Genomic DNA, 26,572 nt, shown 5'->3' on the forward strand with positions numbered 1-26,572 from the left:
TAGAGGATATATATATATATATATATATATATATAACTGTTTAAAAAAATATAAAGACAGAATATAAATATAAAAAAATATATGAACATAATAAATATGAAAAAAAAAAATTAAATCCAATAATTACTAGGAAGTCATTTACTCCTGAAATTCTTGGCACTAATAATTTTTGTTTTAATATTTTTTTATATTTCTTTAGATTTTTTTTTTTTAAAAAGGCATAAGATCCTTTTTCCTCAAAATTGTAAATTTGCATAATATATTAATAGAAAAGGTCCTTATTGTAATGTAACCATGTCGCACTCAAGGATTGGAAAATTATATCTTGAGTTATCATCGTAAAATATTATTACTTATCAATTAAAAAGCGATTAACTCAACTAATCTTAATTCTTATGTTAAGGATAAGAGGAGATAGTGAGTACTTATTTTTGTGATTGATGTTCACATATAAATTGATGGAATGAGTAAAATTGTTAATTCATGAGGACACGATTAGCATCTCATAAATAAGTTAAAGTCAAAAGAAATTTAATGTTTGTAATTACTTGAACTAATTGAAATGTTTAGAAGGAAAATATGGAGAAGTTAGTTTAGTCAAATGTTTTAGCAAACAAAGATTTTAGAGTCTAAGGAAAAGAAAGAGAAAGAAGAAACAACGTTGGAGACGAAAATGAAAAAATGACTCCTGTGAGTGTAGGAGACGTTCATCTCTGCAGCTGTCACATTTCCTGTATCTATCACAAACCCATCTTCTCTAAGCTCTTCTTCCTCTTCCGTTCATAAGCAAAATTTCAAATTTTTTTCACCATTAATTACACCAGGTATGATGGAAAATGGTATTTCTTCAAATCAAAATTACCATAAAAGTCTTCCTTAAAGAAACACCAAATATGTTTATTTAAACCATTACATACATATCTTATGGCCACAGAAACAGAATTTAGAATGATGTGAAGATGTATTGATTTAGTGGGAACCTAAATTAAATTGACACCTTTGTCCGATACGTCCTAATATGTAGCATGCATGTAGTTCAAGATTGAAACATTTAACGAACAAAATGTCGAAGGTTTTCGGCACAATCACAGCCAAGTCATATATATATATATATATATATATATATATATATATATATATATATATAGGTTTAATCATTTTCATAGTTCCTATTTTCGGTGAGTTTTTTCAATTAGGTCCCTCGTGTTTTCTTTTTCTCAATTGGGTCCCTATTTTTGAAAAATTGAAATCATTAGGTCATTGTCGTTAGTTCCGTATTAACACTGTTAAAAAGGGTGACACGTGTCAGCTCGTGAATTTTTTGAAATTTTTAAATATATTTTTAATTATTTTTATTTTTATTTTTTATTTTTTAATTTATTTTAAAAAAAATTGTCACGTGTCAAGTTGACATTGAGCCACGTGGCAATGACAATGTGAGGTGGCACTGATAGTGCCACGTGTCACTATCAGACCACGTGTCATTAGATTTGTCTAAATTTGGTCCCTATATTTTTAATTTGTCTAAATTTGGTCCCTGTATTCTTATTTTGTCTTAATTTAGTCCTATTTTTTTAAAAAACTAAACAATTTTGTTTCTCTCCAAATTCAAACAAAATTTTATTTGTATATAAATCTTTACAAAGAAATTTGTACAAATTAATTTTTTTATTAGAAAAATAAAAAAATTACAAACTAACCTATGACACATTTTTATTTATATAGTAGTAAAGAAATCATTTAACCTAAATAATATGAATGAGTAACCTATAAAAGTTAACATCTCAATAATATGAATGAGTAAAGAAATCATTTAACCTAAATAATATGAATGAGTAACCTATAAAAGTTAACATCTCAATAATAAATATTTTTGTAAANGTAATCTACACAAGTATAGTCTCAATACTTCCACAACAATTCATAAAAAGTTTCTAGAGTTAAATATTTCGATTTGAAATACATCATTACTAATAATTTCCTTAACAGAAACAAATTTAAAGACAAAAATTTGGAAAATGTACATACCGTATTTTATTTGGGAAGGAACAAATTTTTTTAAATTTTTAAAAAAATTAGGACTAAATTGAGACAAAATAAAAATACAAGGACCAAATTTGAACAGAATAAAAATACAGGGACCAAATTGAAACAAACGCAATGACACATGGTTTGACAATGACACGTGGCATTGTCAGTGCCACCTCACACTGTCACTGCTACGTGGCACAATGTCAACTTCACACGTGGCAAATTTTATTTTTAAAAGAAAAAAAATAAAAATAAAAATGAAAATAATTAAAAAATATATTTAAAAAATTCAAAAAAATCACGAGCTGACACGTGTCACCCTTTTAACGGTGTTAGTACGGAACTAACGACAGCGACCTAATTGCTTCAATTTTTCGAAAATAGGGATCTAATTGAGAAAAAGAAAACATGAGGGACCTAAATAAAAAAAGTCACCGAAAATAAGGACTATCAAAATGATTAAACATATATATATATATACACATTTGGCTCTTTACGCACACTAGATGGAATATGAAGACTAGATTGGAAGTGTTTAAAAATGAAAAATATTCCTTTTCACACCTAAATTTTTTAGATTTATGTAACATTATTTTTACTTATTTTTTAATTTTTTTCTTAAAAAATATAAAAATTTATATTTTTATAATTTTATTTTTATATTATGTATCAAAAGAACGTAAAAGTAAAAGTAGGTCTTTATACTATTATTCTTAAAATATATATATATAATTTTATGGAAGAGGTAAACGTGGGACCTCACATTGTTTCCAAAGTGCCTCGATTATTAATTCTCTGATTAGAAGATTCAAATCCACTGTTTGAACACCAGACTAAGACTTCTAGCAGAGAGTAATGTTCCTCAACATCATTGAAACATTTGGAAGAAGAATAACATTATGTTTCGGTTTGAATTTTCTTATGTCCAAGGAAAGACTGATTGATAACTTCTCTATGCTTATTTATTCCACAACTACCAATTCATTAAAATAATATTATTTCACTTTTAGAGGATATATATATATATATATATATATCATAAAATGATTATAAATTTAGTCAAATTTATAATTTATATTATATAAAAGTAAGCCAAAAATTTGGAGCCTCTGTGGCCATCTTTTTCTTCCTTCCCTTTCTTCTCACTCTTTGTTTTGTTTATGTATTTCTCTATAAAAAAAGAGTTGCCTTTTTTCACTGATTGTGCTTCCCATATGAGTTTTGTTTTGGTTTTTAATAACTTCAAATCAATAATAATATTTAATATATAGATTTATCAATTTCCCCTATGTTTAAAAGTTTTTATTGTTAACATTTTTCGTATCCATGAATAATAAAATTATGTTTTTGGTAACAACAACAAATATAATACTAATCATTTAATCTTTACTTTTTAGATAATAATTTCAAATACTTTTTAAACCTGTATGTCTCTGGGAAAAGGAAGATTTCCTAAATGTTTTTTTTAATAAAAAAAATTGGTTATAATCACAAAAGACCCTAAATTGGTGATATTCCTTATTGGCTTGCCAATTATTCATCCCTTTTTGTTAAGCTTCGATGTTTATTAGTTGGACTAATTTTATTAAGCTTCAATGTTCAACCTTTCATATTAAATTCGGTAAGAGCGAAGAAAACAGAAAAGAAAAACATAGACAATGATTTTTTATTTTTTAGAAATATTTTTCAGCTTTAGCTAAATTTATTTTTAAAAGTTTTCTCTTACTTTTCTTTTTTCTAAACAGTTGAGCGTGAATGTGACTCAAATGTCACATAAAGAATAGACTATTTTTCCTAAAATTATTTATGCATAGTTGTATAAGGATATTATCTGCAACTTGCAATATGAAATTGTATTTTTAATTTTTATTTCTTATCAACAATAACTAATATATAAATAAAAAATTAAACACTAAGGATGCCTCAAGTAAAATACTAATAAAAACACAGAAAATTAGAAAATAAAACCAATGAATACATTGATCAATTTTTCAACATACAAAATCTACAAACAACAACCAATCTCCCAAAAGACAAATCACAGATAAAATACATCTTATGAAAAAATATTTTCAATTATATTAAAACACTTGTTTTTAATCGAAGATATTTTCGGTCAAAAGAAAAACCAATTCTTCAAAATAGTGAAATTATTTTAATGCTAAACATTTACACATGTATTTTCATACACAGTCCTGGAATTGAATATTGAAGTAATCATGTGAAATTTAACTTGTGGAAGAAAATGAATTTAATTGTTTTTTTATTTATCTTGTTATGCAATGAGGAATTAACTGAAAAGGAAAAGATTGAATTTGAGAAAGAAAATTGAAATGGCGAACATTATGATTAGTAAAATATATATATATAGAAGATGTGGTGAAGAAGGAAAAAGAAGAGAGGGTGAATTGAGATTTGCAGGGAAGGAGTTGGGAATGTTTAAGTGGTAGAGAAAGTATGGAAACAATGGTAGATTGATGGAAAGTTGACTATTCCAAAAACAAGGTACTCACTGATATAAAATTTTAAGAATGTTAGAAAAAGCTATGGGCATGCACAGTACGCCATGCCCACTTGCCAACTAGCCCTTTCTCACTTTCTTTCTTTATTGGACAAATGTCTAATTATCAACTTGTTCACACTTTCCTAGCTCATGCCATGGACCCCCTCTTCAATGTCTGTTAACTTTCTCATTTTTTTTCCCAGTAAAAACTTTCCTATCTCATTTCGCAATCACAACCATCAATTTAATTACGTTCATTTTTAAAAAATAATTATTTATTTTGTTTCAATTATTAAGATGAATAGAGTTTCCCAATTATTTCCATTTTTATGGATAAGTAAAACAGTGATTCACCGACAAACATTAACTGTTTTCTTCTAATTTTTGGATTTAACACGTAAATATCAGAATCTTATACTCAATCCTACAAGTTAAACTAGAATATTCAGCAAGCTGAAATCATGAATTTGAGAACCGCACATGCAAAATACATGCACGAGTTACAATATGCAGATGATTTATCTTATGAATATAAATGAGTTTATAATTTATCTTATGCACAAGTTAAACTAGAATGTATAACAGTTAGTGTGGCTGTGTCTAAAAGAAAAGAAGTACACTTATAGAAAAATAAGCAACTGTACTCCTGATTCCTTTATTTTTGTGTTATACATCTTGCCCTAATTTTCCCTTTTTTTTTTTCTTTTTTCTCTGAGAATATACACCTTTTGTAACAAGTGGCAACTTGAAACATGGCCACCATCCATCAATCTACCTGCTCTACCTCCTCAATCCTTCTCTCAACAATTAAACAGTAACAAAATTCACAAAAACAAACGTAAAAACTATAATGTTACAAAGCTCCAATTACTTTTAACTTCTTGCTACATTCGAATGCAAACAGTTCCATCTCTTTCCGCTTCCCTTCATAGCCAACCCGGACACCATCCGAACCGGGTAGTTTCAAAAGGTTCACCCCGAAAAGCCGAACCATCTGAACCGGCTCAGCAACTGGTCCCACCGGGACAAACAAACCTCCACCATTATTGTTATTAAGCTCACAAATACCGCCACCGCTCCTGGCTGTGCAGTCTATATAAAGCTGCCGGTCCGGTCCGGTTGACTTGAAAAACCGAACCGCGTCACCGGCTCTCAGATTATTCTCCTTCACAAACCGGCTCCATCCCTTGGTAAGCACGTAGCTCTGGCTACTATTCCAATACGAGTAACGGAACCGCCACACTTTCCCTCCAACGTCCTCGAAGTTCAACAGCACTCCCTTGGCCGCCGCCGCTGCAGCAGTGGGCGGCGAGACTCCGCTACCGGATCCGCTGCTCAACGGGAAGTGCTTCTCCGCGTGCTGCTTCGGTATAACCAATCTATTCAGCTTGCCGACGTCGCTGGGAGTGACTGTTTTCTCGAACAGCTGCTCACGCGCCTTCACATCGTACGCGCCGCTCGAGGTGGCCTGGGCGTCGCGGGGTCGCCTGCCGCCGCGTGTGCTCTGCAGGAGCTCGTCGTCGTAGGTGTGTTTGCGCAGCATGTCGACGATCTCGGACTTGGAATGCGAGTTAAGGAACTCGGACTCTGCGTCGTCGCCTGCTCCGGAAAGAGGCTTGAAGTTTGTGACGGCGTCGCGCCCGCGGAACCTCTGCGCCGCGATGTCGTAGGCTCTGGCGGCTTCATCTTCCTCGTTGAAGGTACCGAGCCAGACGCGCTGGTGCTTCTCGTAAATCTGAGCGCCCCAACGACCGTTGGGTTGCGGCACCACGCCTTTGTATTTGGAGGAGGGAAGTTTGCGGGATTCGGCCTCGCCGGAAACAGCGTCGGGTTCGACGGCGGCGCTTCCGAGGCGGATTAGAGGAGGCGGAGATTGGTTGGGAGGAAGGGAAAGAGATTCGGTGGTGGTGGTGGTGGTGGTTTCGTCCGTGGAAGTGGCAGCGTCCATTTTGCGTTTGTAACCGTTATGAATTTGGTTTTGTGTGGAGTGAGTGAAGAAAATGGTTTCGGTATGGTTTAGTTATTTGAGTGCTTAATGTAGTGTAGGATGAAGCAGTATGTGAATAGAAGAAACTGGAGAATAGGTATGATTTGGTTTGAGTGTGGATATTATATATAGAAAGAGGAGGAACTAGGAAGGTGATCCTGTGTTATTTATTAGATCATGAAATGTAAGGAGGTTGGGATGATTTAGGCATCATTCCCAATTCCTAATTTCATTTCAATGAATTTGATATGGAGGAATGCATGATATGTGGTGTTGGTGGGTCAACCATTGGAGAAGGAGAAAAATTCATTGATGGAGAGAGAGAGAGAGAGAGAGATAAGATTACACTAGAAAATCACTGCATTTCATATGCAGGTAATTTATATCACATTCATAAAATCATATAATCATAAATACAATTCATCCACTTCTTTTTAAATAACATTTATTTTTTTATTTCTCTTTCAAATTCATATTATCATGCATGCTGGTATTTTCTTTATATATGAACAATTTAACCACTGACATTGTCTAATAATATTAATTTTCTGATATTTAAAATTTTAAGAATTCTTTTGTAATTCTATGGTTAATATAATGATTAACACGCAAAAAAATATATTAACCTAGATCAAAGATAACATCTGATTTAAAACTACAAAAATAGATATTATTTTCCTATCTGATTTACGGAAAAAAAAATTGTTCACCTATTAAGCACGGTCAATGCTTAAATTGTCTTAAATACAAAAGCATAGTCAATGCTCTATGTGTAAATAAAGTGGGAGGTTTCAGAATCATTCATGATAGTAACTATCATGTTTTTATATTTAGATGCGATTTTACAATCAATATTCGGTTTTGTTAAGCAGTAATAAAACATTTTTAATTTAGTGAATGACATATTAAAAGTTGAATTTAGAAAAGAGGTAATAAAAGGGAAAGAAAAGAAGATTATGAAAAATTGTGGTGTATATGGATGGGGTTGAGGTGTGGGTTGTGTATGTGAGGGAGGACCCACAGTAAGAGGGTGTGGACCATGAGTTGGTGAAGTTGATATTAGAAAGATGATGGGGTTCACGAGGAGAGTGGACCTTCATTCTGTGAAGTTCATCCCCCCTTAGCTTTTCTCCTGCTACCCCAGTCTCGACACACACCCACTCTTTTCTTTTTATCTCCTTTCCTTATCTTTCAAAACATATAACATTCCCACATCAAAATCTCCTATTTTATAACCATAACCATGTTTTTATAGACATAATCATCAATAAATGATGTTTTTTTTTTACCTAAAAGATGCATGCTCTCAACCAGAAACAAATTCTTGCCCATCCATCCATCAGTCCCCACCCAACTTAACATCCCAGTTCCAGTTTGTCTTTTCGACCAGGTTCGCCTAAGTATTATTCCACAATTTTAACAAAAATAGAAAACGAATAAAGAAAAAGCACATCCATTGCACTATCCTCCTTTCCTATATATATTCATTTCTATTGTTTGTCCCATGATTTCTTTATCCACAATCCTACTGCTTAGAATGACTAGGATTCGGCTAAGACTATGCTCATTCATTCAGACAATTATTGTCAACCTCACCTACAATTATATACCACATTACATCTTCCTAATACCTATTGCATTACCATCACATCACTCACAAACACTCTTATTATAACTTTCATTATTAATTATTTTGGTATTATATATATAGCTGTGTGTGAGTTGTGGGAATAAACCAGAGCCAGACATGCTATCAACAGGGAAACAGTTTGAATGATAGGATTATCAAAAAATAGAAAATAAGAAAATTGAAAACCGTGTTCTGGGTGTTACCATGTACAACAAAATTCCGTATTATTGGGGAAATAGACTATGTACGGAAACAGTCCTTGGCCATTGGAAGGAATGGACCACATGCCAACAAGTTTATCAAAACCGGAGGGCTCAAAGACGGTGTGCCACTTTATTTATTAGTTTTTGTTAAGAGTAAATGTATGATGTCACAATTTTATATTCATTTAATAAAGAATATAAAGATAAAATAGTTATTAAAGTGTAAATTTTGATATTTTTTCAAAACAGAAAAGAATAATAAATAAGTAAAAGTAATGTCAAATGAACGTAAAAATTTAAGTGTGTGAAATAATTATTTTTATTTGAATAGTAGTACAATGACACGTTTATATATTAGTTATGTTCATTTGATACGTAAAATGTTAGTAACTTTTTAAATTGTGTAATTTAATTGGTTGAAAAAGTTGATCAGTGAGATCCATTGTATATCACTTGAATGTTAAAAGTAAAAAAGTGTGTCAAAATATAATTTTTCTTTTTCTTTTCATAAATGACTGTGTTCTTCTTCCATGCTTTACTTTACAAACTACTTCTTCACTGGTTTTGGTTTTTGTGGACCCTCCTAAAATAAGGGTTAGAGAATCCCACCCTAACTTTTCAATTATGGCCTCCAACAAAATTTTAAGGATTATCCATGCAGAGACGTCGACATCCTCGATCATTAATTATTACCAATAATATATGCACCCTCTACGTTAATCCAATAATACAATTCACTGTCCCTGCTTTACCTCCCTACTCTTGTCTCAACCCATCCAATTCTATGCAACTTGTACTTCAATTTTATATTCTTCCTTATAAACATAATATAATATATTGTTTATATTTTCCTGGGTTTTCTTCAATTCAAAATTTTTAAAAATTTTATTTTGAAAAATAATTTCTGCAAATTGATTTAAAATTTTACCCAAAAACTGCATTTGAAACAGGTGCCTCAGAGAATCTTGTTTTATCAAAACTGCTTTTTAAGACCAGATAAACACAAATTAATTTGTCGAGAATTGAACCAACTTTATTTAAAACCCACCATATATATACTTACCCGTAAAAAATACCCACTGTACGTTGTTTATTTTATTTTATTTCAAGTGTAATTCGTATTTAAAACCGTGTGGTACGGAATAACTATTGTTTTTTTTAATTAAACTTATAGTAAGTCTACAATGTTAAACAAATATAGATTATAAATACACAATGTTGTTTTAATTATTAAATTTTCAAAATATTAAAACTAAAATTATTAAAAATAATAAATTAAAAGATATTTAAAAACTCAAAACCCTCATTTCCTACAGTAATCCAAAGGAATCAGTAGACAAACATCGTATTGAAATAGAGAGACCAAAGTTTTAGCTTATGAATTATGATAGATCATCATCTAGCATTTTAACGGTTTTGACATTAGGTGTTTACTTCTTTAAACCTTCGTGCAATCAAATAAAGAATATGTGGTTATGAACGAAAAAAAAAAGAATTTTATGATTAATTTATCCACATTGCCCACAAAAAGGACACCATCCATTGATGTTATGATCAATTTGATGGGAGAAATCATGTTAATAAATTAAATAAACAAAAACTAATTGAGAACGTAAAAAGCAATGAGAAAAAATTCAAAGCAACTCAATAATAATAAAATGAATTATAATGTTAAACCTAAAAACAATAATAAACTACGGATATCGGGATTGATGAAATTAGTTTATTTGAAAAGTGTTCGTGAATTGAAGCAAATGTTTTCAAACAAAAATATAGGCAAAAATAAAGAGGACATGTTAAGTTTAGAGTTCAATTCGATCAAAGTAGATAACATAAAACTACATGATTTGATTGAAATTAAATAACTAAAATTATACATATTTTCGAATAAAAAATGCATTTTAGACTTTACTTTTAAAAGAGTAAAAAAAGGATTTTTCATTTGAATAAATGAGGTAATGAATAAATGGTGTTGTTGAGTTGAAGTGTGGTGGGAAACAAATATCCATTTGGATTTTTGCGCGCATCTAATAGTCTACAACTTGTGTTATTTAAATTCCGTCGACGCGACGCATCTCAAACCACAACCAATTTGTTTATTTAAAAAATATAAATTAAATAAATAAATAAAGTGTTAATAAATATGGATTATTTATTTGAATTTAAAATTATACAGGTTAAAATTAGGATTTTAGTAATGGTAAATAATCAACAATGCCAGATGGGATGCTTTGTAAAAGTCTTTCGGTTGTTTGGTGGTCAAACACGTGCACGTTGACCTCTGCATCGCCAGGCTAATTAAGCCTCTAATTAATAATTAATTACCCTATGTTCGTGCTTATCTTAATCGTTTGCGTAAATCACACAGTTCTAACCAATGAGATCCGGCTTTCATGATGAAAGCTATGTACTAGAAGGAGTAAAATCCCTTTTTTTAATTTATGAAAGATGTTGACATGTGAATCCTTACAAATTGTTTTATGTGATAGTGTGACTCTTAATTCTATTGGTAATGTAAAAAATGGATTAATTGTGAAAGTGTATATATTAAGTACTAAGATTTTAAAAATTTATATTAGATAAAAATAAGAAAGTTGAATAATATATAATAAAAATTAATAAATTTATTCCTTTAAAATTTAGAATAAAAATAATATTTTTTTTTTGTGAATTGGATTCAAGTATTATTATTATTATTATTATGTTATCTAATAAATTCTTCTCCTGATATAATCTTAATGTTTTTCATGAAGATAGTGTGAATTATTTGTGTGAATTGAGTTAGGATTTTATTATTGTAGTGTTCTCTTAATAATTCTCTCTTGAATAGATTCATCACGACATTAATTATGTTTATTTCATAATTTTAAATTATGAAATTGATAAGTGGTAAATGATTAATTTCATAATTTATCTTGGGGTCTTGTGTGACATGTTTGGTGTAGGAGTGGCAGATGATGGAGGATCTTATTCCCTGTTGTGGAATAAAGCAATGAAAACAAAGGGTAGAAGTAGTGTTGATGATGTAGTTTTGTAAAGGAAGGAATAATGAATGGGTGAAAGGCACATTCCATTTGTTTAGATTGGATTAGGCTTAGGTTGGTTAGGGTTAAAAGAAAATGATATTTTGACATTTTTTCATACTGCACACGTATCAAAATGTGATAGACACTCTGACATTTTTCCTATTATTATATATAGTTTGGTCCAAGTGTGTCACATAACTATTACTGTTAAGTATAAAAGCCTTTATTATACAGGTCACAGGTTGTGGGAGGAAGGCTAATAATTTTAGAAAATGTTCTGTTAATAATTTTTTTTAACATTTATATAATTGTTTGTGATTTATCTATTTTAAATAACCAATTAATAAAACAGTAATACGTACTCTGTTATAACAAAATTGTTAACATATCAAGCTCTAATAATTTAACAAACTGCTTCATTGCTATTCTGATTCTCTTTTCTTTCAACTTCAAAAATTAAACATTAATTTGTACAATACCCTCCCATGGAAAAGCTAAAATATAAATGTATTAATTAAGTGTTGATTGCAATTTTGTTTTATTTGATTGAAACTAATAATTGATTTAAAAAAAGTGTTAACAGGTCGACTTTAAATTTAATTTAATTTTATAAAATTAGTTTGTAAAATAAAATTTATATTTATTTATATATTTTAAAATATAGTTTTAACATACTTTTTTTTTTTATCGAAATATTTTATATTTTAATGAATAATTCGATAATAAATAAAATAATATATTTAACAAATTAAATTTTGTTAAAATAAGAAAATATATTTTAAGTTTTCTCCTGAGACGAAGACTTCATATTTAGTCTTTTCGGAATTTTGAATTTTCCCAAGTAAAAAAAACACGGTTGTCAGAAGATGTTATTAACAAAATTTAATTTGAACCGCTTATGTTATGGTTCATTTATTTTAATTGGTCAAATATTTTTTAAAGAAACTCATCTCACCGTATCTAGTTGCTATTAATTTGTATTTGGCCATTAGGAATAGACTGAAGCATTAAATTGGTGTCATTTAATTACAAATTACGAAACTTGTTTTTGTTTTAATTTACGTAAATGGACAAATCGAATTCCAAATCACGATTTCTTCAAGAAAAAAAAAACGTTCTCAAGTATGATTTAATTTTTATTGTTTCCTATTTGTATTACAAAAATAAAGTTTATAAACGTTAGTTTGGGGTTTTAAATAATTTTTGTATTTAAATTGAATTGAAAATTTTCAATTTAGCTTAAATATTATTGAACTAAATTTTTAATATGCTCAGTAAAAGCGTAATATACGGATTTAGAGTATTTTTTATTTAAAGTACAAAATATTATTAAATAAATATAGTAAAATGTTAAAAGGAAATAAAAAAAATACTTATAAGATGTAATTTTTAATATATTTATATTTTTTATTTCTCGCCTCATTTAAAAATTGGCACACTTTTTATCCATAAAATTGTCAAAATAGGTTCAGTTTCCTTGAAAAGTTCACAAAGCATTATTAAGCTAAGTAAAAAAAACACTGTAACGTAAATTGAATCGGATTATTTTTTTATTTGACTAGTTTAACCTGCTACCTAGATGAACTTAGGTCTAAGGCTGACTCATTTAAAAAATAATAATTATATTTAAAAATTAAAGTGATGTTTTCTTAAACGTACATATATTATAGTTTATATTTCTTTATATACAAATTCATCATACCAGAAATTTAAATTTAAATTCAATTACATGACTTGAAATTTTAAAATATAATTTTTTTTTTCAAGTTTAATATTTTTTTAAAAGTAGACCAAGATGGTGTGTTAGCTTGACGTAGGATTGAGGTACGTAGGGTTAGAATAAATTTTATAACCCAATTAGAAATAAAAATAATATTTTAATACACATGAGTCTTTAACATTTTTTTACGTTATTTTAAAAAATATATAAAAAAAATAACTTTTACTCAATTAAAAAACGAACCGGTCCAATAGAGATTTTGTTGATGTTAGTCCACATCAGACTGGCCCCATCTTACCAAGTATTTGCAAAATTTATAAAATTCAATTTCAGTCAATTCAAAATCAAAAATACAGAAATTCATTATTTATTAACCCTAATATGTGACGACCGTAATCAAGAAAATCAACCATTATTCTCGTTCACATTGAAATAAAAGCATGCTTATAAACACAATTATAACATAATTTAATTTACATTAAAATCATATTTGTAATCTAAGTCTTTTTCTAAACACAGAATATATAAAACCCCAAATCATATATAAAAAACACAGCCTTTAGATAAAAATTAAAAGATTTTTTTTTTTAAATATCTATTTTATTTATAAAGGTGTATTTAAAAATAAAGGTTTAAACTCTTTTTTGTCCCTAAGTTAAATTCTGATGTTCAGTTTAGTCCTCGCTTTTAAAAATGTCAACCTTTAGTTCCTATGATATGAAAAATGTATGAAATTAGTCCTCATGACATCACTTAATGAACTATAAATCACAAGTTTTCATACCTAGGTATCCAATATTTTGTTATTTGTTAACGGGAGGTATTATGAACAACAAATCACTTAATGAAAAACTTGTGATTTGTTAACGAATAAGACTGATTTGATATATTTTTCATATCATAGAGACTAAAGGTTGACATTTTTAAAAGCGGGGACTAAACTAAAACATCAGAACTTAACTTACTAAAAAAAAAAGGTTTAAACCAAAAATAAATATACGTTGAGAAGCAAATTTGAGTATTTCCGTGCTTTGCCTTGTAAGATACTTTATACATTCCCGTTGATATATATGGTTTTGCTGCGTTGAAATTCAAAGGAAACTGGCCTTGTATGAGGTCAGTGTCACTCACAGGTCACACAAAAACCTTCACTCTTATTTTGACAGAAACAAGGACATTACATCTTTCATATTATTATCTTTATTAAAATTTTGAGAAACATATTATTAAAAAAATTGATGATTTTTTGAGTATTGAATAAAATTAAAACTCAATTAATATAAATAAGAGAGATTAGAAGTTGCGGGTATGAGATGTCATAGTGAATGATTTGGACAAGTGGGAGACGTAGTTTGGTACTACCATATACCATCTAATGTAAGCCTTTTCTTTCTCAATAGAATCTGGGCAATCATGTTTAACTAACAATTTACAGAAATAAATGAAAGGTCAATGCATAAATACAGGACCACCTTACATTAATCCCGTCTAATGCGGTGCTACTTTGCATCCTAAAAAACAAACTTTAAGAAAATTGAAAGCAAATAACAACATTGACTTCTAAATGTCTTGTTCAAACAAATAATCTTTTGGTTCTAGAATGTTTTAGAACCCTAGTTCTCATGAATGTAAATGAAATAATTAAGCCAGGTGAAAAACAAAAAGGGCACGAAGAAAAAAATAGTCTACAAGAGCTGCTACCAACAAACAAGACCCAAAAACATGTAACTCTTTCACACCATGGAATATCAAAATGTTTTTTTTTTTCTTTTGAATATGTTGTCGAAGATTTAATTTCAAAATTATGAAATGCAATACTTTAAATGGTTTGAATGAACTGTGTCTAATTATAGAAGTTTTAATTAGTAGTAGAATTATTGAGTGTGAATCCGTGTTTTGAGTCAAAGCATGGGATTAAAAATAAAATGAATTGAGAGTGTGTAGTTGGAAATAATGTGGTTGAGTGTTAAAGTCAATTTGATCACATGATGGTTAAAGTCAATTTCAACACTTATGTGAGTGACTGTGCATGGGTTTGGCTTGGTCAAAACTGGATGAATACATAATCCAAATGTCGTTGTAGATACGCTTTTAGATGGAAGTTTTTATGCAAACATGGCCATTTCAAAACGCGCGTTTGGTTTACCGCGTGTTTGGAAACTCTAAGAAGTCGTATTTCAGATGTTAAAAGTTACGCGAAAATGATATTTTAACATCAATTTTTTGATACCATTTTGACAGTGCACACGTGTCAAAATATGGTTGGACGATTTTAAATTAAAAAAAAAAACTTTAATTTTTCTCTTCCAAATATATTCTTGTTTCAGTCTTTTTTAATTTAAAATCGTTCAACTACATTTTAACACATGTACAGTGTCAAAATGGTGTGAAAAATTGGTGTTAAAATATCATTTTTCAAAATTATAAATAATTTAAGAACGCTGAGTCAAACATTGTCATGCAGATGACAATATGGAAAACTGAATCTGACTATGTCATAAGAAGTTAGAATAAAAAATTGTACGGAATATGATTTTTATCTAACTTTTTTGTGGGGCGCAGCAATTGGCAAATTGGATCAGTGGATAGTTGGGCTTAACGAGTTTGGGTGGCTAGAAGTAGTATTAGCATTGATGGACCAAAACTATAATATAAAAAAATAGGGCCCTTTTTCCTGCATCTCCTATAGTTTCTCCCTCTACTTTTTCTTAAGAAAGTGAACTCTTTTTATAGTTTACTCTTTCCACGTAGCACTTATATTCATATTTAAAATTTTACCATTTAGAATATATATTTTTTATTTATATTTATAAATTATAATAAAAAAATTTATATAAAATTATACCATTCAAAATGAAAAATAAAAATATATCTTAAATTATACCATCAAAATACATAATTTGTATTCTAAAATGCTTTCAAATTTTATATTCTAAAACTCCAGATAAAAAAAGATAAATTAAAATTTTTAAATACATGGAGGTATAACAAAGAAGAACAATATAAAATAGAACAGACATTATATTGTTGATAAAACAGATCAATTTGAGTTTGATTGGATTTTAAACTAAATTTGATATACTAATTAAGTTGTCGATTATGAGACTCTATTTGAATAATTTATTATTTATTTAAATATATCTCCATTTGAAATTTTCATAATGTATCAAAACATGTTCCTACTTTAGATTATTTTTGTTCTCACAATTCTTCGATCTATAATACTAAAAATTTAAAAAAATTAACAATCAATTCCATCGTCATTTACTCGTTTAATTTTTATAATTCTCCTTATTAGAGCATTAGAAGAATTTTACTCTTCCATCTTGATTAACATCATCATCGAAATTATGAAATTCATACTTCCATGTGGAAGTACAAATTATTGTTTCAACATTTTTTTATAATAGACGACTTCTATACTTATTTAAAATCCTTAAACCAATGTTGAAAGAAAATTCATATGCAATGGTAGTAATTGGGATACTTAGCACTTTATCCATGATTGGCAATTCGGAAAAACACTGACAATTACTTTTTCATTATTTGTTGAAAATCCCATATTAACTAAAGATAAAGCCAATTTATAATATATAAGTGAGGTGCAAACCTCATCTTACAAATCAATTTTGTGAAATTGAGTTAAGCTTATAACCCATTTTCTAATATTATTCAAGAACTTCCATAGATTTGAGAATATCAACATTCGACGTTGGTTTATCAAAGTATATATTAAGTTGGAGCCCATTTTAGCAGCAGTCTAAAGCTTGCAATTTTTTATTTCCTACCATAAAAAGCGAAATCAAAGTTTAGTACTGTTCTTTGAACAATATTCAAATAAAAGGTTGTTTAATTTTTGTTTCATCTTCTCTAATTTTAATTCTCAAACTATCTTCTCATGGTAATATCCCAAGTTGAGTTGATATGTCAGATTAAACGGATTAGTCTATTAGATTAAGCGGATTAACCTGTTAATCTAAACAAAATAAGTTATGTTAGCTACCGAGTTGAAAAGATTATCTCAACCTTGTTATGGTATTCTCAAGCTAATTCTTCAAACTCGGTCCTTTTTTGTTAATTGAAATTGTGTATATTTCTTTATTGAGCTTTAATTTAAAATGGACTTTTCAGCAAGTAAAAAATATACTTTTTTTTTTGTAAAATCTATTTCAAAATGAACGAAAGATGTTGCAGAATTTTACGGAACGTAAGAAAGAGATTATGAGAAAATAAGTCAAGGAAGATTTTTTTCTTTTATCCCTTTCCACTTCCCTTTTTTATCTTTTAAATATTAATTTGTTGAATGTATATTTGAAAATTTGTAAAGTTGTGAAACTTAGGTTCGAAATTTAGTTATTTAAGATTTTAATTTATGTTAAGGTGTTTTGTTTCATATTGTTAACATTAAATGTAGACACTGAATTTTTTTATTTTGGAAATATGGTACTATAAAAAGAAAGGTTTGAAAGTTAGAGTCATACCATAAAAAGAAGCCTCTGGGAAACGTCTAATCGAGAAATTACTACTACATTCTTCCTATTTGTAATGTGAACGAGTTGAACAGACAAATATTCCATTTCAACTCACATAATATTTGTTCAGCCTCATTTATTAAATAAATAAACTTAAACTTGATATTTGAAAATGGAAATTTTTTCTGTAAATATTTGATAGATCTTTTAAAATTCATTTGAAAAAAAAATACTCATTTCCTTCCATTTTTTTATAGAAAATTTGTAAAATATTTTTATTGATGATCACTTTATTTCATGAAATATTTGAGTGTCTAATAATAAAACCTATATTTTCAATGTTTTTCGTGTATTTTTTTTTCAAAGAAAGAGTTACTTGAGAGGATTTGAGAAAATAAGAGAAATAAATGTGAGGGAATTTGAGAATAAAACATACTGTTTTTCTTGTATTTTTTTTTCATCTTGTTTTATCTACACATTATTTTTAAATGCTTTACACACTAAAACTACTAGATTAAAGAAAGTTATTGTTAAAAAATAAAAAAGCTAAAATAATTTTAAGACAAATACCAAATAAATTTGTCTTTTAACTTTTCGAGATGAAAAAAAGGTCAGCTTAAACTTTTATCTTATGTAACATGACATTGTCACAAATATGCATGAGTATTGTGATAAGTATAGAACACGATTGATTACAGTATTCAAAATCTGTCGAACAACTTTCAGACACAAATGATTGTTGGTTTGGTTATAATCCAAAGGAAGGACGTTGTTTTAAAAATTATTACATTGTGTGCATTTTCATTTTATTGGATATTGTTTTCACGTTGCATTTACTCCTACGAAATATTAGTTTTCAAATTACGTTTAATGATAAATGAACTAGTAAATTATAGTATTATTGTCATATTTAGGACTGAAATAGTAAAGTGAATTTTTTATATTCATACATACTTTTATTCTAAAATCGGACAGGGGGAGACAAAATAATTAATATCATTCATTTAAAATAGTTTGATTTTTAACTGTCAATAGAAAACGTAGGAACTACAATTTGTTTACGGCCATTTATTATAGGAGACGCAGAAGGTAGTAATTTTAACTTCAATAGGATCCCTATCAGTTAGGGTTTAACAATGAACAGCAAAATTTTTATAAAGTGTGCTTGTTAGTTATCTACAGCACTACCAACTGTTGGCAACAATTCTAAATTGTAGCTTTAGGTAACACGAAGGGACATAATCAAAATACAAGTATTTATGTGCCTAAAAGGCATGGAATCTTCTGTATCATCCTTTACTTGGTAAATCCGTGGAAAAATTTCAAACAATAATACAATGTACAACAAAACTCACTGATGTTTTGCTACATAAATCAGTATACAGGGTTGTGTATTATCGAGCAGAACATGAAAAACTGGATGCCAAGTTCTGGCTCCAATTGTATACATTGATGAGGTTATTTATTTGTCAGGTATGTGTGTTCATCAAAAGGTACAGATGGCTAGAGATACAACAAGGGATATTCCTTTCTTTGATGATTCAGGAAACTATTTTCACTGTGTGTGGCACTGGGTATCTTGAGCAATCCTCGACATGGCAAAGTTGTAGAGGAAAAGCAGACCAACCCCTGTAAATCATTTTCTTTTCTTTTTTTCTTTCTAATGTGACTTTGCCTGATGGCCCAGGGATGCTGCTAGCCTGTGTATGTTTACCCGAAACCTATGAAATGAATCTTTCATGAGTTGAAAAAAAAAAGTTATAGTGGAGTAAAGGGTGAAGGTAGTCCCTTGGCATGTTGACTCTCTAGCTCAAGAAGCATCAAAGATTTCTGCCTCTGATAGCGGTTTCTCTTGGCAGCTAATGCTGCAGAAGAAGTCACAGTAACAGTCGATATTAGCACAGGATTTCAATATTCAAAGTTGATAAATAGAACTCTTAAAACTAAGAAGTCCTCTTAAAACCGAATATCTCATCATTTGGTTGAATTTAAGCAGCTGGAACCCATCACTTGCTAGATGTGAAATTCAATAAGAGGATCCATTTTATCGAAGAAAACAAAATATTACAGCAGATGCTACGTCCAAGGCCCCTAAAAAAACGGTTAGATTGGATTTAAATGACTTCTTCATTTATCTTTGATCCAACCCAAGATTAAACCGGAAATGGAGGTTATTCATAGGAAAAAAAATAATGATTAATGAAGACTGGTACATTAAATTAAATCGTGATTTAAATTCCGATAAAGAATGTACGACATTTTGCCACTTTTGAAATAATGAACACATGATGAAACTTGAATAATACACATGACAGCAAAAGTAAAATAATATTTATGAAGGATGCTTTCATGATCATGACAGGAGCAGTTAGAAATTTCAACCAGTAAGAGTTTGCCAGAACAAGAGAAACTAATATAAATACTGCACGAAAATGAAATCCTATGTGTATAAAGTATATTCATAAAAGAATCCGAGAGTTACAGAAAAGAGCAACTACTACTCCGACAAAGCAAATAAAGCATCGTCACGTTAGCCCCCAGAAAACCAATATACGTCACTAGGAATATTATGAATAAAGATGCATGACAAACACAGAATCTTATTGAAGTCATACTTACAAATTAATTCATGAGGAAGAGCAAAATCATAATCGTTTCTTTTCCTCCTGATGTAGATATATGCCAGCAGCAGTACCACACACAAAACAAAAAGACATGACAAGCCTATTGCAAGTTTACCCCGCTTGGATAATCTGCCATGCTCCCAAAACATAGGACATGATGGAAGAGATGGTACACCGCACAATCCCTTGTTGCTAGAGAGACTGAATAAAAAACAAATCACATTGAATATTTAAAAGAGATTATTTCTCGTTGGATTATACAATCGGTCACACATGATTGATATGTAGTTCTTTTTTGCATAATGTTAAAAGTTAAATAATTAGTAATTTAAGCTGAGTCTTGCATTCAAAGCTGATGACAATTGAATTGATTGACATGCTGATTCGTCATCTTGGATAGACATAGTGTAACAGTTTTTTTTTTTATCAGGATAGTGTAATAGTTTAATTTAGGAGCTCACACACAGACGGAGAGATAGGGAAAACAGTAAGACAAGAGAAAAAGATAAGCCAAATAAGGATTATTATATACACAAGCAAAGTTATTCAACATTTCAATCTGAACACAACATTATGCAGAAGCAAATAGAGCACAGACAGAAAATTAAAGTGACATACTCAATAGCTCCACCATGCACACCAACAGAATAAAGTTGCTCTGGAACTCGCCCTTCCAATAGGTTACCATTCAGTAGCCTGACATCATTATACATATTAGAAAATGATATATTTTTTATCAAGCAGAAGCATTGCAGCATCCCCGTTTGTGACAGAAAAAGATATTGAACTTGAGGGAAAATAAGCGCTAAATCTAGAGGAAGGACTACACGTCTTACCAAACAGAAAAAGAAAGAAAATAATGAGGATATAGAACCTAAAGAGACGATCATATTAATTGATGCAGAAGTAGTAGATACTTACACGAGCTTCAAATTCGAAGATGCCAAACCGTCAGGTATGGATCCCGTTAACTGATTGTTGGATAAATCCCTACAGGAAAGTAGGAGGAGAATTTTTAAGGAGATGTAGCATAATTACTCGTCTGCTAGAATTAGTAGCTAACTGCGATAATAACTGTTCTTACACTTGTATAAGAGATTTTTGACCCAGTCCAGCTGGTATTTCGCCCGCCAAGGAATTAGAACTCAAATTCCTGTAAAATTAAGTTGCCCACGATATGAAAATGAGCAACACTAATCTGGCAAAACACGTGCTGCATAAAACAGAATACGTATATGGCAAAGGCATAAAAAATCGTTTCCAACATTGAAACTGAGAGCAACCATTAATTATATAAATGGTGCATGTGGATACAAGACAGAAGCCTTCACTAAAAAAATTACGGAAAAAAATGGCAATATGAAGGACAACAAACAACAAACTTAGAGAAAGGCCAGGTATGGAAAACCGAAATACTTGCAGTAGCCATAGCATTCATTTATGAGGTAGAATGCAGAAAATCATGAGTCTATCTAAACGGTTTCACATATCAGAAAAAAAAAATGGGTTGAAAGTAGAGACGGTGATACTTACAGGCTTACCAAGTTGGACAAAAGACTAATCTGGTCGCTTATGTACCCTTTCAAGCCCTGAGTGCCAAGATCTCTGAAACCGCAACAGGAATTAAGATTCATTGAAACATGAATTGGCAGAGTAAATAAATTGAAAAAGGTTGGAAAGAAGAGTTACATTACATCTCACTTATGACGAGAGCAGTTTTATCGGTAGTCATGCGGCAGGTAACACCCTCCCAAGCATCCCAAGTAGTAGGGGCGCAGGGATCACCATTCCAACCCATTCTATCAGGAATACGAAGCGACTCTTTCAACGCCTTCATCGCACTAGCTGCAAACACGTTACAATTCGTAACTTTCTATTATGCCAGTATGAAACAATGAATGAAATAAAATTATACAAAAATGTGTGAGACCTTGGAGAGGGAGAGTGGAGGGATCGATAGGAACCAATGCGTAATTCTCAACGCCACTAATGAGAGGGGCACCCACAACCGGCACGAGCTTCAATGTGAATGCGTTGGAGCTCAAGTTCTTGAGGGTGTAATTCAAAGTCAACGCAGAGAAACCACCAACTTGTTTGTATATGTCAACCCTGGTAACATTATCGCCGTTGATGAAAACATCGAAGACCCTCTCCCCTACTTTTTTCACGCTGGAATCGATTTCCGCGAAGTGCAGCCACACGGTATAGTCCATCTTCGCGTCCACCTCCAATTCGTACTCCAGCGTCCCCTCCGTGGTCACCGCCGACTGGTACACCTTCATGGGGAAGTAATTAGGCTCCTCGTCCGCGCCGGAGATCGAGTTCGACGTGGAGAGGAAGCGGACGTCGTTGGAATCTTGGGGGATTTTTCGGAAGGCAGAGTCCGGCTGCCAGGAGCGGGCGAAGCGGTCGGTGTCGTTGGAGAAGGCAGCTCCCCAATGCTGGGGAGCGCCGCAGGAAATGCGGCCGTAGTTGACGAGGATAATGTTGTCGGTTGCGTCGTAGGCGGCAGGGTGTACCTGGATGAGCTCGATGGAGGAGATGAGGGGGGCATCGGTGGCGAAGCCGTAGAAGCAGAGATCGAGGGAGGAGGAGGTGTTGGAAAGGGAGGCGAAGAGGTCGGAGTAGGCGCCATTGGCAGCGGTGGACTCGGGCCAGGGGGAGCGCCAGCTGAAGAGGACGGTGGAGGAGAGGGCGACGTCGAAGGAGGGAGGGCGAGACTTGGCGTCGTAGTTGTCGTAGACGGTGAAGGTGCGGAGAAGGTAGCGAGAGGAGGAGGGGAGGGAGGGGAAGGTGTAGCAGTTTTTCTTGCCGTAGGAGGAGGGAAGGAAGAAGCGGAGGGTTTTCTCGGAGGGGAGGGGGAAGTTGAGAGGGTGGGAGACGAGGGCGGAGGAGCCGGCGGAGAAGAAACGGTCGGAAAGCCATGTGGTGTTGAAGGAGTCAGTGGAGTTGGCAGAAGTGCCACAGTTAATGTGGTAGGATAAACCTGCGGAATGAATTGAAGAGTGTTACTGAAGAATGAAATGTGAAAGGAGAGAGGAAGAGCTAAGTTTCTTACCGTAAGGGTATGGCGGAGGAGGAGGGTGTGGTGGTGGTGGTGGTGGTGCAGAGGTGGTGATAGTGATGGTGAAGAAAAAGAAAAAGAAAAGTAAAGTCATGGCGTGTGTGAGAGTGAATGAAGATAGAGTGGGAGATGATAATTATGACAAAGGCAGAGCGAAGAGAGTGGGAGATGGCGAGATTAGCGGGAGAATATCGTTGAATTGAAGCAGAGAGAGAGAGAGAGTAGGTATCAACACTTTACTATACTATACTATGCAATGCAATGACCGTTGTTTCATTTCCTTCTTTACTCCACACTATCACCTCATGCTCATTTTTTTCAAACAAAATTAACTGTTAATCACATTTAAAAACCTCATGCTCCAACTTATCTTAAATAAAGCTTAATCATTATACAAATACTATATATATATCACCATTTTATCACAATATATATAAATGTTATGAAATTAGTTACACCTTTCACGGATTTTGTTTTTTTGACGTTATTAAAACATCCAAGGCCTAAATTTATCAACTGTTACAACAACATAAATTATATGACATCACTGTTCATCATGTACGTTTTTTTTATTGCCAAAAGAATAGTTTTCTGGTGTACTTTTTTTTAAATTACCGAAATTGGTATATTTGAAAAAATTTAAATATAAGTTTTGTTATCTTTAAAAATTTGAGAAAAAGTTCACACAACTTTAATTTATACATTTTTAATCCGAAATGTTGTCAAAATTACATTATTATAGTTCAATATATTTTAAATTAAAGTTGTGTTAATTTAATTCACTTTTGGTAGAACTTATACTAGGGTGATATGATTTTAATTTTTAGAAAAATGCTTTGAAGTAAAACTATGCCACGTTAACCTGACTTTTATTTTAAAAATGATTTAAACTAAAGTCATCCTACCTTTAATGGGCTTATCTACTATACTAGTTTTTTTTAATCTACTCATTTTGGTAAATTCTTTTAGAAAGAATTGCACCCAAAATGTGCTTTTATCCTTTTATTAGTTCTTTTCTTTATAGTATATGTTTAAGTTAAAAATCATCAAATCACCCAAATATTAGTTTATATTTGAAAAAAAAAATGCCAAAATGTCATTTACTTAGCTTTTTATGTCCGACCTGACTGATTATAAGAAAGTAAAAGTGTCATTTGTTTGATAAAAGTTTACATTGAAATTACTCATTGTTTAAATTTGGATCAAAATAAGTTTATATAAAACAAGGTTTATTGTTATGATTATATTCATTCTAATTAGTATCATTTGATGAACATTTATTTTAACAACTCTAAACAACATATTTATATAACTAATTATATTCTTAGATAATTAATAATGAGCATAAATAAATATCTACGTATATAAGATGTATTTGATTTATATAATACAAAATTATATACATATACAACAATGATTTTCTAAACAAAACATGGACAGTCACATTATCATACATATCTTCTGCTTGATTTATCCTCTGCTCACGTATAATATATGATTATAATAAAAAAAATAAACCACAACCAACATAAAAAAACGAAGTAAGCTAATGAAATTATAATATACCATATATATTAACTAATCACAAAATAAAATTTACTTATCTACAAATCTCATCCTCACAACCACTTAATATCACACAATAAGAATCAAATGTCTAACATAATACATGTCCTCATTGGTATTTAAATATAACCAAAGCCTCATTAAATTAGCTTACAAGTCTCTTAAGACTTAGACATCCGACTCAACTTTCAAAAGACAAGTGTATTGAGTAGACTCGTATTTTACACCTATCAATCTTTCCTGTTCCTTCAAAATAACAAATAAGACTATTGTCCCTATCAAGTATGGCACACTATCTTACAGTCCATTAATGCAATAAACCAAGACCAATGTCCCATTCAAGTGTGACAAGATAAATTTCTTATACCCATGTGGTTTGATCCTTGTTGAAGCAGCAGATTGTAGGAAACTCCCTCGACTCTCACAATTAGGTATCTTCCTCTATGTGAGTTGGATATAAACACAATCAAGATAATCTTATCAAATTACTATTCAATACACCTTAAATGCATCTTAGCATAACACTCATTTTGGTCGCCACTAATAATGATTCTCTTTTAGTGTCTAACCACTTTATCTTCTTACTCAACAACCAATATACTAAGATTCACTCTATCACAGTGAAAGTAAAAAAAAAAAAATTATAAAATTGTAAATTTGACATCATAACTTTTATGATAGTATTCAATTACCTAATATAGAAGAGTAGATTAATAATAATAAAAAAAGAACTTTGAGAAAAATTAAAGAAAGAAAGAAAATGATTTTAAAAATATGTTAGTCTTTACTTACGAAAGTCAATTAATTAATTTGTTTTTCATTTATATTCGATTTTTACCAGTGAAAATAATCAAGCTCCAGTCTTAAAAATCATTTATATTCTTAGTTATTTCATAACTCTTACATTTATCGAACATATATTTTTAATATTAAATTACTTATCAACAAAACTGTAATTTTTCACGGTAAGAATATTTTTAATTGACCACTTTATTAACTATTTGTAAATAATTTAACTGTGAGTAACCAACGACTAATTATATAACACCAGGTAGGATCTTTCAAGAAATTATTATAAAAATAAATAATTTTTAATTGTATAATAGTTTGTGACCTTTGAAAACTCATATAAAATTCTATAACGTTGCTATCACGTTTTTTTTTCCACAGTTAATACTCTAATTAACATTTAAAAGTATATTAACAAAATCTGTCTTATGTATTTGATGATAATTTTCTATTCAACGAATGACAAAATCAAATATTTACAATAAATTATGAATAATTAGATGAAACGAGTTTAACAACAATCACACCCAGGTTTGAGTTCCAAATATGAAGATTAATTCCAAAGTTCATTAATACTTAACCGATGTACGTTAAAATTAATTTATTTTCTTTAAGTTTATAAGTTATTGAGATAATTTTCGTGTATGATTATAATAATATATATACAAGTGATCGTTAGATAAGTTTAAGAGACTCCTTTATCTAAGAAGCTTCAGAACAATGATTAGTGTGGCCATTTTTAAAACCATAAGTATAAAGTTTTGTCCTTTAGCAAATCAGTGAATAGATCTATTAATGTGCCAAAGCTTTTATTTTATTTGACCTCAAAAGGTAAAAAGTAGGAATGCACTTTTGCACATTCTTTTTTTTTATGTGGTCATCACATTAATCATGAAAGAAATTAAAATACAGTTTTTCTTAATTAAAATTAACCTTTTATTTTAATAATCCAAGTAA

General features: G+C 30.5%; 2 protein-coding genes across 2 annotated transcripts; both read right to left on the minus strand.

The window, feature by feature from the left end:
• Window positions 1-5,135: 5,135 nt before the first annotated feature.
• LOC106769895 (AP2/ERF and B3 domain-containing transcription repressor RAV2-like) lies at window positions 5,136-6,850 on the minus strand. The gene has a single exon (XM_014655691.2). It carries the CDS (start codon window positions 6,480-6,482, stop codon window positions 5,388-5,390), a length of 1,095 nt encoding a protein of 364 aa, XP_014511177.1. The 5' UTR covers window positions 6,483-6,850; the 3' UTR covers window positions 5,136-5,387.
• Window positions 6,851-18,552: 11,702 nt separating this feature from the next.
• Window positions 18,553-23,523, minus strand: LOC106769831 (putative leucine-rich repeat receptor-like serine/threonine-protein kinase At2g14440). The gene is made up of 9 exons (XM_014655607.2): window positions 23,255-23,523; window positions 22,127-23,182; window positions 21,891-22,041; window positions 21,730-21,801; window positions 21,281-21,349; window positions 21,118-21,186; window positions 20,815-20,892; window positions 20,192-20,397; window positions 18,553-19,437 (listed from the first exon to the last, which is right to left on the minus strand). The coding sequence occupies exons 1-9, from the start codon at window positions 23,352-23,354 to the stop codon at window positions 19,331-19,333; spliced, it is 1,908 nt and encodes a 635-aa protein (XP_014511093.1). The 5' UTR covers window positions 23,355-23,523; the 3' UTR covers window positions 18,553-19,330.
• Window positions 23,524-26,572: the final 3,049 nt, after the last annotated feature.

Source organism: Vigna radiata, chromosome 8 (genome assembly GCF_000741045.1).
Source record: "Vigna radiata var. radiata cultivar VC1973A chromosome 8, Vradiata_ver6, whole genome shotgun sequence".
Lineage (NCBI taxonomy): Eukaryota > Viridiplantae > Streptophyta > Magnoliopsida > Fabales > Fabaceae > Vigna > Vigna radiata.